Below are 17,731 nucleotides of genomic sequence, written 5' to 3' on the forward strand. Positions count from 1 at the left end.
TTTGGAACTCTGGACTTGAAGGGAGCACACCCTACTCCACCACATTAGTTGGGCTTCCAAAGAAGTTGAAAGAGGAGGAGAAGCTGAGGAAATGGCATTTTTGCCTAGTACGCAGTAAAGTCTTGTCAGCAACACTTTGGTTGCACCAAATCATGTCCATAAAAATTTTCAGGGTGTCTACCGAGTTGACATTTCTAATTCCCTGAGTTTTCCAGGTTTTCCCTGAGTGTTTTTGATAAAATTCCCTGAGTGAAAAAGAACTTTGTTTTATGTCAAGATGGGTAAGACCATATCGCTCAGTGATGTCACACTCTAATACGCACGTTAGAAAATGAAAACGACTTAATCCCATTCAAATAGTACATAGTACAGATAAACCTCAATATAGCGAAGTTGGTAAAAGCGGCAACTCACTTCGTTATATTGAAACTTCGTTAAACTGAAATTCGACCTTTCATGCAAGGCATAGTTACTGAAGGATTAATCTTAAACTGAAAATGCCACAAGAATGCTAGACTAATATGGCAACATGAAAAACTTGTCACACTTGTGTCACAAACTTGTGTCACGTGTAAAGACGAAACAAATGCGGGTTTATTGCACTGTGGAAATGCGCTTGTTCTGCTGCTGCGGGTTGCTGTCAAATCCTCGCGTGTTGCCCAGAGCGATGCAACGCCCTTGCTATCATGTTGCCCAAACGAACCATTTGCTCTCCACGAACGCACAACATCGAAAACCATCCCACGTTAGAAAAAAAAAGAGTCAAAGTTTCACCGCGAGAGAGAAATAGTAAATCCGATAGCAACAAAGAGGAATTTTATATGAATATAGGCTAGCAGCTCGCTCCTTCAAGAAACGCAGCCGCTGCACTAAGAGAAGTGCCCTATCTATGGCTCAGGAGCGGATTCAGGTACAGAATGGGGGGGGGGGGGTACAAAGGCTGAAGGCACTGCTCAGCAGTGCATTTTGGTGGGTCACGCATATTTACAACAGCCCAGAGGGGATTATGGCGGTGCCTAAGAAGCCTTCGTTGTAAATGTGCATAGGGAAGCAGGAAAGGGTAAAGCGATGAGAGAGGTAGAGAGCAGGGACAAGATTCTCTTTACCCCTTTTGGACAATGGCAGGCAAAGCAACCTGACAAAGGAGGCAAAGTCGACAGGCAGCCTGACAAAGGAGGTGGCTGGCTTGGGGGGGGGGGGCGATCGCAGCTACCGCCCCCCCCCCCCCCGGGATCTGCCACTGCTATTGCTACAACGGAAGTTATACAATTAGAGCACAACACCTACAAAGGTATGAGCTGACTGCTGATCCCCACTAAAGATACCGCGGCGCACGCGACCACGCCCGCTGGTACAAAGTACGCACTTCCTGTCGGACTCACGCATACCCTCCCCCCCCCCCCCCCCCCCCCCCCCACTTTCCCAACGCGCCGTCGGCTCCTATCTTCGTGTGCCCATCGCGCGAATGAGACGGTCGACTCGTTTCATCTCTGCTTAAGCCCCGTTCGTCGGCAGTGCTCGCGCACTTTCACTCGCACATGGAGCATACGACGCGCGGGGTGATGTAATCGCGATTTGGACTTGATAAGGAAGATCATGGCGAAGGCGAAAAATTCGCGTCGGAGTGTCTATATAATTGCTATCGCAAAAGAAAAAAGCAATATAGCTGCGGGCTAAGATCGCATGAAAGCACGGCAACAGCCTGAATTACGGCACATCCGATTATGGTGGAAACGTTACTGTTTTCCGACATCGCGCGCCGAATCGAGCAAGTGGGACACGTGCCGGTGTCGCGAATTTCGGTCGCCGCTATGCCTTGGCTCTGAAAAGTTTTGTAATTCGGCTTTCTAGCAAACATCCACGTAGTGTGGCTGGTAATTGCGAGCTGCAGCCCCAAAAAATTTCAGTCGACTGCCTAAAACTTGTTTCAGCAGTGCCCTCATCGGGAAAAAAAAGAAAGAAAAAAAGCTTTCACTTGCTGTGAATGGGCCCGTTAGTTACGCTAGCTCTCGCCTGGAAATTTATTCTGTGCTTCACGGAGTCCTAAATAGCATCTTTGAAGCTCGGGATCAGAGCGAGTGAGCTCTCGGATATAGGCCACTAAGCGTCGTCTTTTTTCTCGCCGATCCGGATGACTTGCCAGATACGAGCCTTGTCGAAGACATCCGCTTCCTGCACGATCGCGATCGCTTGCAAGATAACTCAAACTCGTTACATCTACTCCTACCGCTTCTACAACTAATCATGCTTGTTACTTAACACGCGGCGATAACAAAAACACCATATCGGACGATAACGCACAGCACGCGCGAGAAAGATTACAAAACTACACGGCAGGGTTCTGTTTGGTGTCACAGAAGTCAGGCAACTTAGGGCACACCACGGACGCTGGCAAAATACTGAGAAGCGCGAAGCGGCTCGTGGGTTACGTGCGCCCCAGTTGCACGAACACGGACGCACGCCTGCCCCTTCGGGGCAGGCGCGCGGGCTAAACAGCGCGTAGCCGCGATAGCGGCCAGTAGCGCGTGACCGAGACCCTGCCAACCGGCCATAGGCCTCCAACGCTCAAGTTTGCGCAGCGCCGTCCGCCGCCCCGGCGGGGAGAGGGGAAAACTCCGGTAGCTCGGACGGGTTGCTCTTGCTTGGTTTTCCCATCGCGCGCGCGGAGAACGTGCTCCCCGGGGCTTTTATCTCGCATTTTTCACGCTATGGGCGCCGTTCCTTCGTCGTACTCGAAAGCAGGCACGCAGTCCTGCTGCATTGTGAACTGTCACAAAAGTTTAAAAATGTCGAAGAGCCGAAAACTTCTTGTCATGTTGCAAGCAGTGCGAGGAGCAGAGGCGTCAAGAGTGGATTATGGCAGTTCGCCGCGATGCTTTCGCGGTCTTGTCACCTTGAAGCAGTTTTTGCCGTACACAGTATTACGAACTATTAACGGGGAGAAACGCGATGATCGTGCTCATTTGAAAGGGAAGTGCGTTTGTGAACCGAAGTTGCAACAAACAGACAGCCGCTGTACGTTTCGAGATTGTGCGCTGGCTTTCCGAGTCAGCCATTTGTAATGTTACAGCAGCGGAGCATTTGGACTTATTACACCACAGTTTAAATAACGTACCGTGAGTACTAAGTGTTCAATTCAGCTGATTGCGGTACATTTCCCGTCGCGGCTCCCTGTAAACAGAATTAAGCTGCATGTTTACACTGAGCGTTTATATTGGCCTTGCATGCGACATGCCGTGATTGCTTAGAAGGCTGAAGTGTTGCGCTGCTAAAATCGTGGTCATGGGTTCGATTCACGCATACAGCAGCTGCATTTCGATGGGAGCGAAATGCAGTAACACCGGCGTATTTAGATTTACGTACACGTTAAAGAAACCCAGGTGGCCGAAATTAATCCGAATTAATCCACCACGGCGTGCCTCGTATTAATGTCATGCGTTCGGCACGTAATAAAAAGCCTTGCATGCCGCTTTGGAAACGAGCTGAAAAAAGAACCAAGGTGGCAATTAAATTTTCGATGGCTTCGCGAATTCAGATGCGCTTATTATTGGGCACATAATTTCGGCATAATCATAAACATGCGCGATCCCATTGGGTATTGTATAGTATCAGGGGCGTAGCCAGAAATTTTTTTCGGAAGGGGGGGTCCAACCATACTTTATGTATGTTTGTGCGTGCATTTGTATGTGTGCGTGTACATATACGCAAGCAAAATTGAAAATTTTCGGGGAGGGTTTGAACCACTCCCCCCCCCCCCTTGGCTACGCCCCTGTATAGTATGATGCTGACCAAGCGAGCTGTCGAAACAACCAAAGCGACATTCGAATAAGCGAACACGGTGCGTGATCAGGCGTCGATATTATTCGAAATGAAACACGCCTCTGCAAGAAACATGCATCGTCGAAGTGGGCATGAAATATTTATTTATTTTTTGTTTGCGTATATCATTATGCTGTCAATGGAAGCTCTAAAAAAATCCAAGGTAACATTAAACTTGCGCTCCGACGTTGTTACCATTCGATGCAAACCTCGGCAAAAGTGAAACTCCCACGAAACTCAACACTGCGCATTGCGATGCAGCCAGTGACTCAAGAGGGCAGATGTAAATTTGTGCTCTTCACACTGAGCTCATAATAAATTTAAAGCCGCACGACAAACTTGGCATCCAAGCAATTGAAAAGTTATCAATAGAAAACGCACGCGAAAGCGTGCTGGATGGTTGCTGACAGCTCCGAGTATACATACACGACTGCCGTAACGAATGTGCGTTTTACCGGTAACATAATTACAGAACTGGCACAGTCACCTCCCTATTCATGTCAAAGAAATGTGCCCGTTCAGCATCTGCACGCACGTAGCGCTCGCACAAACAGCATCGCCCTTGACGACCTGCTCGGTCCCGAAAAGGTGGTCGATCAACCGCCCTCCTCTGGTGAGATTCCCACCGCGAAAACGTTTTTTTTTTCCATCTCTGGGATCTTTCTAAACCTTCAGAGCAAGCGACACGTGAAGCTGCACGTGCACGGCAAGCAGAGAACAGCGCGTGCAGGGTGCCTGAACGTGCGGAGACAGCGCAGTCAAAAGGCAGGTGCGGGGACAGGAGCGACCGGTTTTTGTAGTTTTTGCAAGAAAGGCGGCGAAACGCGTGCGACGCAGCGCCCCCTGGCCGAGCCGCACTCGCGAAGCGAGGGCGAAGCCACGATTAGGTTTCCGCGCCCGAAGGGCGCAGAGGGCCTTCACTGAGCAACAGGGAAAAACTGCCGGCAACTTCGCACACGTCCGTGTCAGCGTCCGTGATGTGCCCGTGTCGTATCACTGGGCATTGCACTGGGGAACTGGGGCGCACTTCCCCAAGTTGCCAGACTTCTGTGACACCAAACAGAACCCTGCCAACTACACCGCGTACTCACAGAACACCCTGGCAACATTGCGCGATACGATGTGTCGTGGTTCGCGCGGTTCCCGCATAGCCGGATTCTCTCTCACTTCACCGCTCCGAAGGCGATGACAGCATCGAGGTGCGCCACTTCTCCGCCGCCGCAGCGGCCCGTTTGATTTGAAAAATGCGTACACAAAATATTGAGCAAGCGATACCGCGACTTTCGTCGCCTTTCAATAAGGTTACGGTGGATTTTCCCTGATGGGAGCACAATTTCCCTGAGTTTTCCCTGAGAGTTTCCAGACTACCCAAAATCCCTGAGAATTCCCGGTTTTCCCGGTTTTCCCGGTCGGTAGACACCCTGTAAATACAATTCGGCCTCTACATTGCCTCATTCTTGATAAGACAACTATGAAACACCACCCTGCCAGTGCTTCATCAAATTAGCAAAAAGAAACACTTTCATGTTGCTATCTCATAAGAATATGCTTAGGAATCCTCTCCAACTTTTTTTCTGCAATTTCGCTTCGAAGTATTCGAGAAATATTCGAGAAATATTCAAAAAATATTCGATTTGATTCGCACTCACACTTCAATATTTGAATTCGCTTCGCACCCGAAATTTTGCTATTTGCACAGCTCGACCAAAAACGTAAAATTGCTCCTTGACGTTTCTTGTTGAGAAGTGGACCAGAGAAAGTCACCATACACACATTATGGCTAAGACCTCACCGAGCAATGTGAAGCCAAAGACGTGTGGAAGCTGGTTGTCAAGCAGCACCCTCCGGTCCGAGCCATCCAGGCGGCTGCTCTCAATGCGGTCAGTGCGTGCATCCGCCCAGTACAGCCGGCCATCTCGTGCATCCAGCGCCAGCCCATTAGGCCAGCCCAGGTCAGTGGAGACAAGCACGCGCCGCTCGCTCCCATCCAAGGCTGCTCGCTCAATCTTCGCCGGTTGACCCCAGTCCGTCCAGTACATCCACCTGCTCAGAGGAATTAACTTTTCTGAAACAGTACCACTTCATATTGATATGCATCAAAGTGTTCAAGAAACTTGGCTTTCTGTGCCAAAAACTGGACAAGTCACCTACAACTGTCGAGTTGCGTGCTCATTGCACCACTGTGGTCCCAGTCCTTGAGTACACTTCAACAGTACTGGACCCATATTTTAGCAAGGAAATCACTAAAGTAGAGTAAATTCTTCACACGGTACATTTGCTCAGGCTACAGATCATTTGTTTTGGGTATGTTAAAAAACTGCATCCCTGTTGCGGGATTTCGTGTTGTCACATTTGAGTTATGAACTCCGCCTCGAGCAAGCCGCAAGGTCAGCGATGCCTGAAAAGATAGACAGGGTGCAAGTCGCTTGCCCATGCGGCAGGAGAGGACGAAACGGCGGCTCGAGCCTGAAAAGAGGGGGGGAAGACGATGGCCCCTGGAATGCCGGTGTTTGATCTCAAAGCAGGTCAACGAAGAGAGGCACCCCACTGCGGGCACGCAGCAATGACTGCGCCCAGCCGGGCCGTTAGCCAATATCGACTGTTTTCGTTTCGCTGGTGGAAAACGGCGGGAAAGCTTCGGAAACGGAGAGCGGCTTTTGAAGCGGTGCAGGGAGGACACGAGGTTTTCCCTCCTGGGCATGACACCAACTCGGCTACGCTCCGGACAATGTTGTCAAAACACTCCTTCGGCTGCCCGAAGGCCCCCAGTAGAAGCGCACAAAGACGGGGACAACAGAAGAAAACACAGGACGAAGCGCCTCGTCCTGTGTTTTCTTCTGTTGTCCCCGTCTTTGTGCGCTGTAGCCTTTAAGATGCAATACCAACTAGCCCACCAAGCCATACCAGTAGAAGCCTCTCAGTGATCCTCCGGCTCCGCTCAAGTATTTATCTAAACTTTCTCTCTTGTGTAAACACTGTTGTAATTCCCAATTTGATAAATTGGACTTTTCTGGCAAAATTGAGTACAGTAATCCCTCGTTGTAATGAAATCGCTTTACTCGAAATATCACTTTATTCGAAATTTCTTCCAGCCCCGACCCAAACGCATGCATATTAAGGTGCATTACTTGAAGCGCGTGAAGAGCTTGATCCGCTTAGAACGAAGTGCCGAGCGGAGGTGTTGCCAAGCGGCGGCGACCCTTTCGGCATACAGTGTCAAATTAAAGGGGTCATGAAGCACCCCTTGGGCTGATTGAAAAAACACATCCTGCGGAAAGCTGACACGGCTATGAACTGCTCTGCCAAATATTACAGTCGTGCGCGCCGCGTAATGGCCACAAGCGGAGCGCGAAGTTGCCGTTTCCCCAGGCACCCTCTTTTCAAACAGAGGCCGGTTCTCACTCTCGTCGGTGGGCGGGGCGTCTGTCCGCTGTACGTCACAAGAGACATAGCATGCTTATTGGCCGATAGCCGACGTAAATCGAGAGCGGCGTTCGGATCAGATGCGCTTCTTGCCGCGGGGTGCCGCCACTTGCCGGCGCCGCACTCCTCAGTACACGGTAGCCGCACTCGCGCAAGCGAATCACAGCGGGAGAGCGATCGCGTTTTATGACGCGCGCTGGCGTAACTTCTTTCCCCCATGCCATCCCTCCCTGTCTAGCTTCGAGTGCGCTCGCCGGCACGAGAAAAGAGAGAAAGCGCTGGGAGCGTGCGCCAAACCCCCGTAACTCCGCTGATTCTTGACGGATTCGAGAAATTTTTGCGGCAATCGATTCGGGAGGCAGTACACTCCGATACTGAGGCCATTAGATCATTACTTGGAAAAGTGGTTCATGAGCCCTTTAATGCCGCCGATGTCTCAAGCAGGCTCAGAACAGTCCACAAAGGTACCGAAACCCACGACCGATTACCGCTTATTAACGGGTACCAAGCGAATGCCGAGTGTTCCCAGTTGTTTACAGTCGCCAACGGATTTTTCGGACTCCAAAAATATGGACTTCATGGATGTTTCAAACTCCATAAATGCACCGCCAAGGTTCCCATAGCACTAATACATTTTCGCGACCAATTTTTTCAGAAGACTTTATGCTCTAAAGTTTGATTTTTCGGACTGAATCACTCTCGAGCCACATCACTTGGTTTTGAAAGCCGCCATGTTGGATTTTGCGCTGGCTGAGTGATGTTTGACTTGTCTTCCAGTGGCTAATTGTGTATCCTCCAAGATTGGCAGTGCGCACAATTTTGCAGTTTTCGGAGGCCATGCCCACTCTTCCTTGGCTGGCAAAACACTCTAGGGGATGCAACTTTTCTCTTTCAGTCAGCCTTATCGTCATCATTAATACGCCAGTAGGGTTTTTTTGTGCGTTTGTTTTTCCAGCTGTCATTCCACAGGTGGTTGTCCTTGTGGTGTGTCAGGTGTGTCTGAGACGTTGTGTGTGTCCGATTTTTCTGTGCCATCGCGGTGGTTACGGCACTTTGCTACTGAACTGAAACAGGTGGGTTCGATCACGGCCGCGTTTCGATGGAGGCGAAATGCTGGAGGCTCACGTACTGTGCGATGTCAGTGCAGGCTTAACAACCCCGCACCGCGTCATTGAATCCCATCAACCAGACGAGACGTGACGCGCACCTTTTTGTGACCGGCGTCAAATTTTGTGTGCTTGGTGCCATGGAGCCACCAGTTGTGCCGCCCGCAATGGTCGGCGGCAGTGATCGCCAACGCTCTGACGACGTTACTTTAGCCCGAATACAACCAAATCTGCTCGTCCTCAAGTGTAGCATGAAGCAGAGCATGACTGGATATTTTTTAGGCTGCTCTAAACCAAGTAGACTTCATTTTAATGTATTAACAACTTTTTAGGACTATTTTGCCGTCCCTGCCAGATCCCCAAAATCGGTCGGCGACTGTACTGCGGAGCTCTCCGAACGGTAGCTGTCAAATTCCACAGTGCAGCGCACCAGAAATATTATATTTCGGTCGTAATCGCGTCGCTGTAGTCCCCCAAGATTGAATCTACACGAAAATAAAGTTTTCCTGGTGCTTTGCGATGCCAGAAAATGACGGTCTCTTGGATGCCGAAAAGTGGCCAAAAGACCACGGACCGACTTGCACCATAGCATTCCATGGGGTGCGCTGTGTGATTGGCAATGTGAGTGTGTTAATCAGAGTGCTTTTTTTTTTCACCTGAATAAAGTTTTGCTTCACTGAATACATTGTGTTCTGACTTCATCGCAGTCGTAGCGCCACTTAAGCTCGACTACTATAGCTATTCTAGAATGGTCGCTTATATCGAAATACCACCTACAACGAATTTTTTCGCCGTCCCGCTGACTTCGTTATAACGAGGGATTACTGTAATCGACTTTGTTAGCGTATGCCCCCTATGCCTGTTGGTTTATGTTGGCGGTATTTTGCAGTTTGTGCATGCCTTTGTGTGCTACTGCAAGCCAGTACTAAAAGTGTTTGTAGGTGCGAAACAGTTGTCTGGCCTAATCACGGTACCTACATCCACAAAAAGGTGACACATCTGCATCCCACGTCTCAGTTCGAGTGATGCGTACGCACGTTGTAGCAGGAGTACAGTGAACTAGGCTTGTTGGTACTGGTTCATTTTGCTACAGCATGACAAAGATGACGGCACAAAAAAAGACTGGACATAGCCCTGACTGTCATCAAATTTTAATTCAAGAAACGTGCTCTTATAAGGAAGGCCATACTTTCACATGCTTGCATAACTCAAATAGGTAGATACAGTTGAACACCACAATAACGAACACCGCTACAACAAAATTTCCACCAAAAAAAATTTTAGACTCTCCGTCAGCCTCCCATAAAAGATGGTTGATCCCTCCATCGTAGGAATCGGAATTAACACGAAAGTAAAGCGTGCCCTTACAGAAGTAACTGAATGTTTACTGTATACATTGATATAAGAGTTTGCACAATGTCTCGCAGCTATAGCACCATTTAACGTGGATGCACCTACTTTGATGATTGGTTGTACATCTTCATCCTGACAACTAACGTCCATGTTAAATGATTACACAAACCCTTGTGGTAGCTGTAGTAGTTAACGGTGAAAGCGTAATCAGAGAACGAGGCGTGATAGCCAGAAGAGTGTCGCATATTGGACGCAGAACTTGGTCGCCATCCCGCGGCATGTTAAAGTGTGATTGAACACCACGGCCGGACTAGAGGGAAACGCAAAGCGCGTCGTGCCGCCCCCCGGCCGCTATTTTTCTGGGGGCGAGCGCGTCGCAGAGATATTTTTGGTTCGAATTAGCGTGATGCTGTGAGCGAGGCCGACGCTTTTACGACGCTATAAACAACGCTAGGGCTAAGGTCGCCACCTCGTGGTGTGTTAAGGCATTGATGAAATCGAACTTCTATTGAAAACATGCCGAATGGGACGGACATGTATCGCGTTGCAGGTGTTAATCGCAGAGGCCACAGTAATGACGAATTACTTTACTTTGCCGCTCTCAGAGCGCAACACCAGCCCGCCGACCGGGAGAGTGGTAGATATAAAAGGCGCGTTTGTAAAGCCTTCAGAGTGTGTGACCGTGGCGCAGTGGATAGCGTGCCTGACATATGATGTTGCGGACCGAGCGGTCGTGGGTTCGATGCCCGTTGATGGAACTTTTTTTCTTTGCCATCTGATCGTGTAAATTTTTCCACGTCATTTCCGTGACGGAAATACGTCACTGAAGTCTTGGTGGACCCCGTCATAAAACACTTTCGTGTTTAAAAAAAAAATGCAAGAAATGTCGCGTCGAAACAAATAATTTCTCTAGGTACCTCCACATTAACGAAGTTTTCATGAGTGCTACCACATTAAGAAAAGGCACTTGCCTAGGACTGCCGCGAAATTCCAATGGCAACTCGACAACTTCTCACTGGCTCGCGACTTCCAGAGCAGTGTAGCCGCACCGCAAGACCCACGTTCTTATCTGAGACAGGCTTTCCACTACCACACACACGTCACGATAAATTTTTCACCTCTGAGATGCTCAACTAGAGATCGTCCATGCATTTCGACGAAGCCGGAGAGACTGAAGCACGTGTGGGCCGAGCTAGAATTCAAGAACTCCAGCCAAGTTTCTGATGTTGCGCTCAAGACAAAACGACTTCTAATCGTCGCTAGTTCTGCATTGTGGATGACGACCATGGCATTCTGAAGCAACATGAGCAGCAAGCGCGCAACTAGCCCAAGCAAAGCTACATTCTGCCGCAACCACTGCAGACAAAGCCCCAGCGGACACAATCATAGATAGCAAACGACGAAGTGATGAAGGCACGTGTGTCGCCAGTGCACACAGAACTGAAAATGAAACTGCTGTTCATTACAACTGCTGTGCATAAAACTGTGGCACTGCGGTTGCTATTGTCACGATCATCAACAGCAACTATGCAGCTCCAAAGGTACACGGCTAGCACAGCGGATGAATAATCACAATAAAGTTATAAAAAGGCATGAAGAAAGGGAAAATAGACAACCATCCATTTGTAGCATGAAGCCACAAGGAAATCCATACGGATTTCTCAGAAATAAAGCCTCTTTGTCGCCGAAAAATTCGTCCTCGTCCGGGGTTCAAACCCGGGACCAACGCCTTTCTGGGGCGGTCACTCTACCAATTGAGCTAACCAGGAAGCTAGCAATTGGCAACGCGAGGGCGAATTCATCGACAACTCGAAGCAACTGGATACAGGAAATCCGTACGGATTTCCTTGTGGCTTCATGCTACAAATGGGTGGTTGTCTATTTTCTAGGGCTGTGCGAATATCAAAATTTTCTAATACAAATCGAATACGAATGCATAGCTTCAGATACAAATCGAATATCAAATAATCAAGAGAGGTAATATTTTTTCTACCAGTAATCTTTCATTTTACTACATATTTATGTTGAAAACAGTACACTTGTATGCTATGAGCACACAGTCTGTTAGAGCACAAAAGAATATCTGTACTTGCCAGGAAGAGCATGACTGTGCTATATTTAGTGGAGCTTGTGACTTCGTGGCTTAGGCTCAATTCACATGTTGAACAAACTTTATCTTTCCCTTTCTTTATGTGGTAGCACTGTATTAGAAAAACAAACAACCAAAAAAAGTCACAGTTTCACCACAAAGGCGAAGCAATGAATGCGAGAGCAACAAATTGTAGTGTTATACGGAGTGAGGCTGGCAGCTAACTGTTTTGTATCCGATCTCGCGTAACTACAAGACACCGGTGTAAGAGAAAACGGCCGCTCCAGAGAGAGATGCTCTGTCCGTATAGTCTCTTCGCATTGAGAGCGCAGCACGTAGAAGAGTATACTAGCCGCCCGCTGTGATGCCTGCAGGGATAGCGTGCGCGCCAGCAATCGCGACCGCGCCCTTAGATTCAAAGTTCAAAGTTGCTGCTCACGTGACATCCCCCCCCCCCACACCTCGCGTCTTTTCATGCTCGTTAAAGACGGGCAGTGCGTTTCCTGTCCGCTTCGACGGCAAGCTTCCCGATTGGGGTGACTTAATTGCTTAGGTTCAATTCGCATGGTGAACAAACTTTTTCTTTCCTTTTCTTTATGTGGTAGCACTGTATTAGAAAAACAAAAAAAAAAAAGCTTTTGCATCCGCCTTGGTGGCTTAGCGGCTGTGGCGTCATACTAGTGAGTACGAGGGCGCTAGTTTGATTCTTTCTCAACTGCATTGTGAAGGGGTCAAATGTAACGCCCATCAAAGAACCCCAGGTGGTCACAACTGATCAGGATTCCTCCACTATCATCGTCATATCGGGGTTTTGGGAGTTTCAGCACCACAACCCTCCAAACTTAATGTCTTTGTTATAAATATTTTCACCCTTGTTATCACCGTTCAACACTCTAAGGCAAACGGGAGTATCTGCGGTGTCTTTCTGCCCTAAAATGATCATATGGGTTCCTTGCCTTTCCTTTTTCGAAAACTGTGCGCTGGCTACTTTCCTATCACAAATGCTATGTCATGCTGATAGCCACACAGTGTTTGTGATCGGGAAGCACCGGGCACGCGGCGATAACGCTAGGAAAGCCCGCGAGATAGGTGAAATCATTGTTGGGTGGCAAAAAGATGCCCCAAATACGCCTTTTTTGTCGGAGTTTACGGAGCCGCAACTCCTGTTCAAAATAGGCTGTCAGTGACAAGCGCGTCATTTCGCCACTTCGAGGACAGCCTTCATGCACTCGTTGCTGCTGGCAGTAAACTGACGCTGGCGAAAGAGCGAGATTGGCGAAATCGCATGAATGATACGCCCAGGTTCGATGGATTCTAAAGGCGCTGTCGGGAACTCGGCGTAACTACGCAGTATTCGCAATGCCCATAGACTGTTGCACCGGCTAGCGGAATTCAGGCGTGTCCTCTCGAGGAGGGTTAGTAGATGACAAAATGACCGCACTAAGCAGTCGCTGCCTTGTTCGGCTGTGCTAGCCTCAGTGTTAACACGTTAGCAAAAAAAAAACACTACGGCTTTGCATGTTTCGTGCATCAGTGAACAAGTCGGACCCTCCGCGACAACCTAAATATGATCTTTTCTTGCAAGACGTGAAGTTTTCATCAAAATACATGGCGAAGCACCCTTGTCAAGCCACGCTGCCAACGATGGCCCACGGCGTATATATTTAAACTCAGTGAGGTTTTTTGAAGCCACGTAGGTAAGTGAAGACTTATTCTCTTACCTTTTCTGTTGAAATTCGTGCTGCCTCGCTTGTGCTTACAACCCGTCGGTGTCTTTTCGTAGTGCATGAAATCCATAACATTGTACGCGGGGAGTCGTGTGAGCTGGCGTGAACTGAACATGAGGGCCTTCTTAATATATAGGTAATACTTTAAATAAAGGCGCTTTATTTTCGGTCGTCGGAAAAGCGCTGTTAATAATCACGTAAGCGAGCATTCAGTTTATTCGGGGCTGCGTTCGCTAGATGGCTATTGTGAACTACGACCAAGCAGAAGCCGCGTCTCGGGGTCAATGCTTTCCGCAGTGGCCGCATTCCGATGAAGAATTAAAACGTTCTTGACCTATGGAATTCATTTATAGCTACATTAATGGACCGCAGCTGGCCAAATTAGACCCTCAGTCCCGCTCCGTACGTCGTGTTTCGTGACCCGGGTGTTGAGCGGCGCAGCCACAAGCCGCACTGCTGCGTTTGAAGTGAACTCCACCTGTGCCGTTCGAGCGCATTGTTAATAAATTCTTTAAGGTTGCGAAGAGTATGTGTGTGCATACTTTTCGAGATTCACGTTGTGGGGTGCAACATTGGAGAAAAGCGAACTGCGCATGGCCAGAGTCTGAGCAGGACTGCTCGATTCGCGTTACAAATTCTCCGAGTGCGGATATCCACCATAAGACTGCCATAACCTTGCAGTTATGGTTACGTTATTTTGTGGTACCCATTATTTTACAAAAAAGTGTGCGGCCCGAGTTTGCATCAGTGCTTTTTAATTTTCTTATGCTTGCTGACTTGCTTTCATTCTGTACGTGCTCTTTCCCTTATTTATGAAGCCATTGCAAAAGAGCTTGCTGGAAGACTGGCCCGATCACCTGGCATGGGTGCACACAAGATTTACTACAGCCCCTGTTCAAGCAGCCCTGTTCAAGTTTCATAAATAAGATTACTGGGATCTCCAAAACAAGTCCCTTGGCTCTTGTTTTGCTTTTTTGTTTTGACACCATATGTCAAGTTAAACAGGCCCTGAAAATTTGGAATAACTGCACCGTTGCCCCTTTCATCATTGCTGGTAATGTTTGAATAAGTTACCATCACAGAGAATCTAGAGCAATCAGCAAGTACATAAAAAAAAAGGTAACCCTTTCTCGTCGCTAATAGTCGGAGTAATTTCTCCATTATTTCAGTGCCAAGGCGAGTAGAGTCTTAGATACGACATAGGAGTGTCCATTCCACCTGGCTAGGTGATTAGAGTAGTACAAAATGTATCGTTCAGTAATATCTGATATCTCTGCAGATCTGCAATTGGAAGTTGTGACAACCGTACATTGAGCAGGCACAGCAACAGCGTGACTAACATGGACAAAGACGTGAAGGTGACACACAGCACAGCGCTGAATTTCAGCTGAAGTTTTCTTGAAGAAAATGAGACTATAAAAAGAGCAGCTATAGGGGCTAGTTGGTTGCACATCTTGGGAGTAATCGCGCTTTTTTAACGTACAGGATCTGACTGAATACACCACAAACACAGAGCGCAGAACACAAAAGCCTGATGAACAAGAAATTATTGCAATAAGAGCAACTATAGGGGCTAGTTGGTTGTACATCTCGGGAATCTTGGGAATCCACCACAACATCTGTGTTTGTGGTGTATTCAGTCAGTTCCTGTATGTTAAAAAAGCGCAATTACTCCCAAGATGTACAACCAACTAGCCCCTACAGCTCTCTTATTGCAATAATTTCTAGTTAATCGGGCTTTTGTGTTGTGTGCTCTGTGTTTGTAGTGTATTCAGTCAGTTCCCGTACGTTAAAAAAGCGCGATCACTCCCAAGACACCATAAAAACACAAACCAAACATCTTGTGGCCATCTCGCAGCAATTCTCCATGCAAAAAGCACCATTTTGTCCTTCCATTTGAACTGCCACTGCGGCAGATAAAAACAAGTTTCATTGCAATAGTAATGAAAATAGTGATTTTTCATTTCTTTTAATCTTGGGAGTCTTTTATGCACATAACTGTTAAAACAATACGTGGTTTCCACAACATATATCCCTCATCCCAAAACCAACGCAGAAAACCAGAGCGGCATACTGTGAAATCTGAAGTGGCATAAAGTGCTGTTACTGAGTTTCGAGTATGCGTACCTCTTTATGGAACTGACTTTCCTTGTAATAAGAAAACTTGTTGGGACCATTTGCCATTTATTATTATTATTATTACGTTTTATTGGCGCAAGGGCATCTAAGGCCAAGGAGCGCCAGTACAAGTGTCATAGTTTCAGTTTAGTTGTCTAAAATCACTAGTTATGATAACTGCTGTACAGGAGCATATCTATAAAATATATATAACTACGGTGTCTCTAAAAATGATGTCTATTTCATTTCCTTACAAGGCCTTGAATTCGTTGGCTGCAGGTTCTCACGGTAAATGAGTCGGCAAGGTCCAAGTACCTCACTGCCGAATTCTTGCCTGCGCAAGAACTGCGAGGGCTCGGACGTACTTCAACACGTACGGCAACAGGCTGTACCTCACATGTGAGGCCCAGCCTGGTGACTAGGTTGGAATGATACCATTTCTAAAAACTTCATTTTTGCAAGGTATTTAAGAATTCGCTTATGGTTAAACATTGGGTCGAGTGATAAGAATAGCGCGGTATGAGGTGGAATATGATAGCGGTAAAGTTCTCTAAAATGGGTCAGTCGCCCTTGGTGAAGCACGGGGCATTCAATTAGGACATGCAGAATGGTTACATTCCCTGCACACTGTATACACGTCGGTGGATCACGGCTTGTCAGGAGGTGTTTATGTGTGGCATAGGTGTGGCCTATCCTGAGCCGTGCTAGGGTGACTTCGGTGAATCTGTTGAGCTTTTGCGGCATAGGTTTTGTTATTTGCGGTTTTACTGGATGGAGCTTGTCGTCAATTTGTTTGTCCCATTCAGCTTGCCAGTGTCTACGTAGCACTCTCCGTACAACAGGTTTTAGGTCCACACCGGGAACAGAATTTACATCGATAGTGTGCCGACTAGCCACTTCTCGGGCATTCTTGTCCGCTATTTCATTGCCTGCGATCCCAGAGTGACCTGGCACCCAGCATAGAATTATAGAAAAGTTTAAGTTATAAGCTGCATTGATAGCATTAAGAAGCTCGTTGAAAACAGTGTTTTTGCTGTACTTGCCACAGGACAAGGCTGTAACTATGCTTAAGGAATCTGTGTACACTATAGACCTTTGTATCTTGTGTTGTATAATGTGGTCAATAATTAGCAGTATTCCAAGGGCTTCAGCCGTAAAAATGCTGGTATGTGTATGTAAGGTCTTGGTGCTGGAGAAGTTTTGGCCATAGGCTGCACAGGATACAGATGTTGAGGACTTTGATCTATCAGAGAAGAAGGCGGTTGAACAATATTTGTGCTCAAGGGCCAAAAAATGTTGTTCAGTTAGCGCATTTGCACAAGTTTTCTTTTTGAGGTCTTTAAAGGACCAGTCACAAGTGACCGGACGCTGCTTCCAATGGGCAACGACTTCAGCATGGTCCATTTTCTGCAGATCGGCGAAATTATTTCGAGTTTTTCTGCAACAGGTTTTATTGCCAACGGAAACGGAGGGGCGATTGAGGGCCGGTTTACATATAGCTGTTTTGTAGACACATCATTTATAAGCGTTTTGCATGGGTGCTGTTTCAGGGACATGATTCTGATTGCATAGGTCACTCCTAGATATGTGCGCTGATAGGCCAGGGGCCACTGATCCGACTCTGCATAAAGGCTTTCTACAGGGCTGGTACGGAAGGCACCAAGGGCCAGGCGGATGCCTAAGTGGTATACAGGGTCCAATAGCTTGAATGCTGTCTTTGAAGCTGACTGGTATACTATGCATCCACAATCTATGCGTGACACAACCAGGCTCCTAAACAGAGCTATAAGACGATGTCTGTCTGTCCCCCACAATTGATGAGATAAAATCTTTAAAAGGTTCATAGTCATGAGGCATTTTAGTTTCAGTTGTTTTATATGCTGAATGAAGGTGAGCTTAGCATCGAAGATTACACCGAGGAATTTTTCTTCTCTAGCAATGATTAGGCTTTGTCCATTCATTAGTATGCTAGGGTCAGGATGTATCCCTCTTCGCCTAGAGAACAATACAGCGGTAGTCTTACCGGTGTTAAATTTAAACCTATTTTCATCAGGCCATTTCGAAAGTCGGTTAACACCTAGCTGAATCTGGCGTTC

The 17,731-nt window shown here is 47.6% G+C and overlaps 1 protein-coding gene across 2 annotated transcripts in view; it reads right to left on the minus strand.

Annotated features, from left to right (window-relative positions):
* Positions 1–17,731, minus strand: part of LOC119382309 (low-density lipoprotein receptor-related protein 6) — a 637,453-nt gene that overhangs the window by 467,194 nt on the left and 152,528 nt on the right. For both annotated transcript variants that reach the window (XM_049412791.1, XM_049412792.1), the window contains exon 8: positions 5,612–5,862. In XM_049412791.1, coding sequence (XP_049268748.1) covers positions 5,612–5,862 — 251 coding nt within the window. The remainder of the gene's footprint in view (positions 1–5,611; positions 5,863–17,731) is intronic.

The sequence above is a fragment of the Rhipicephalus sanguineus genome, chromosome 2 (genome assembly GCF_013339695.2).
Source record: "Rhipicephalus sanguineus isolate Rsan-2018 chromosome 2, BIME_Rsan_1.4, whole genome shotgun sequence".
Lineage (NCBI taxonomy): Eukaryota > Metazoa > Arthropoda > Arachnida > Ixodida > Ixodidae > Rhipicephalus > Rhipicephalus sanguineus.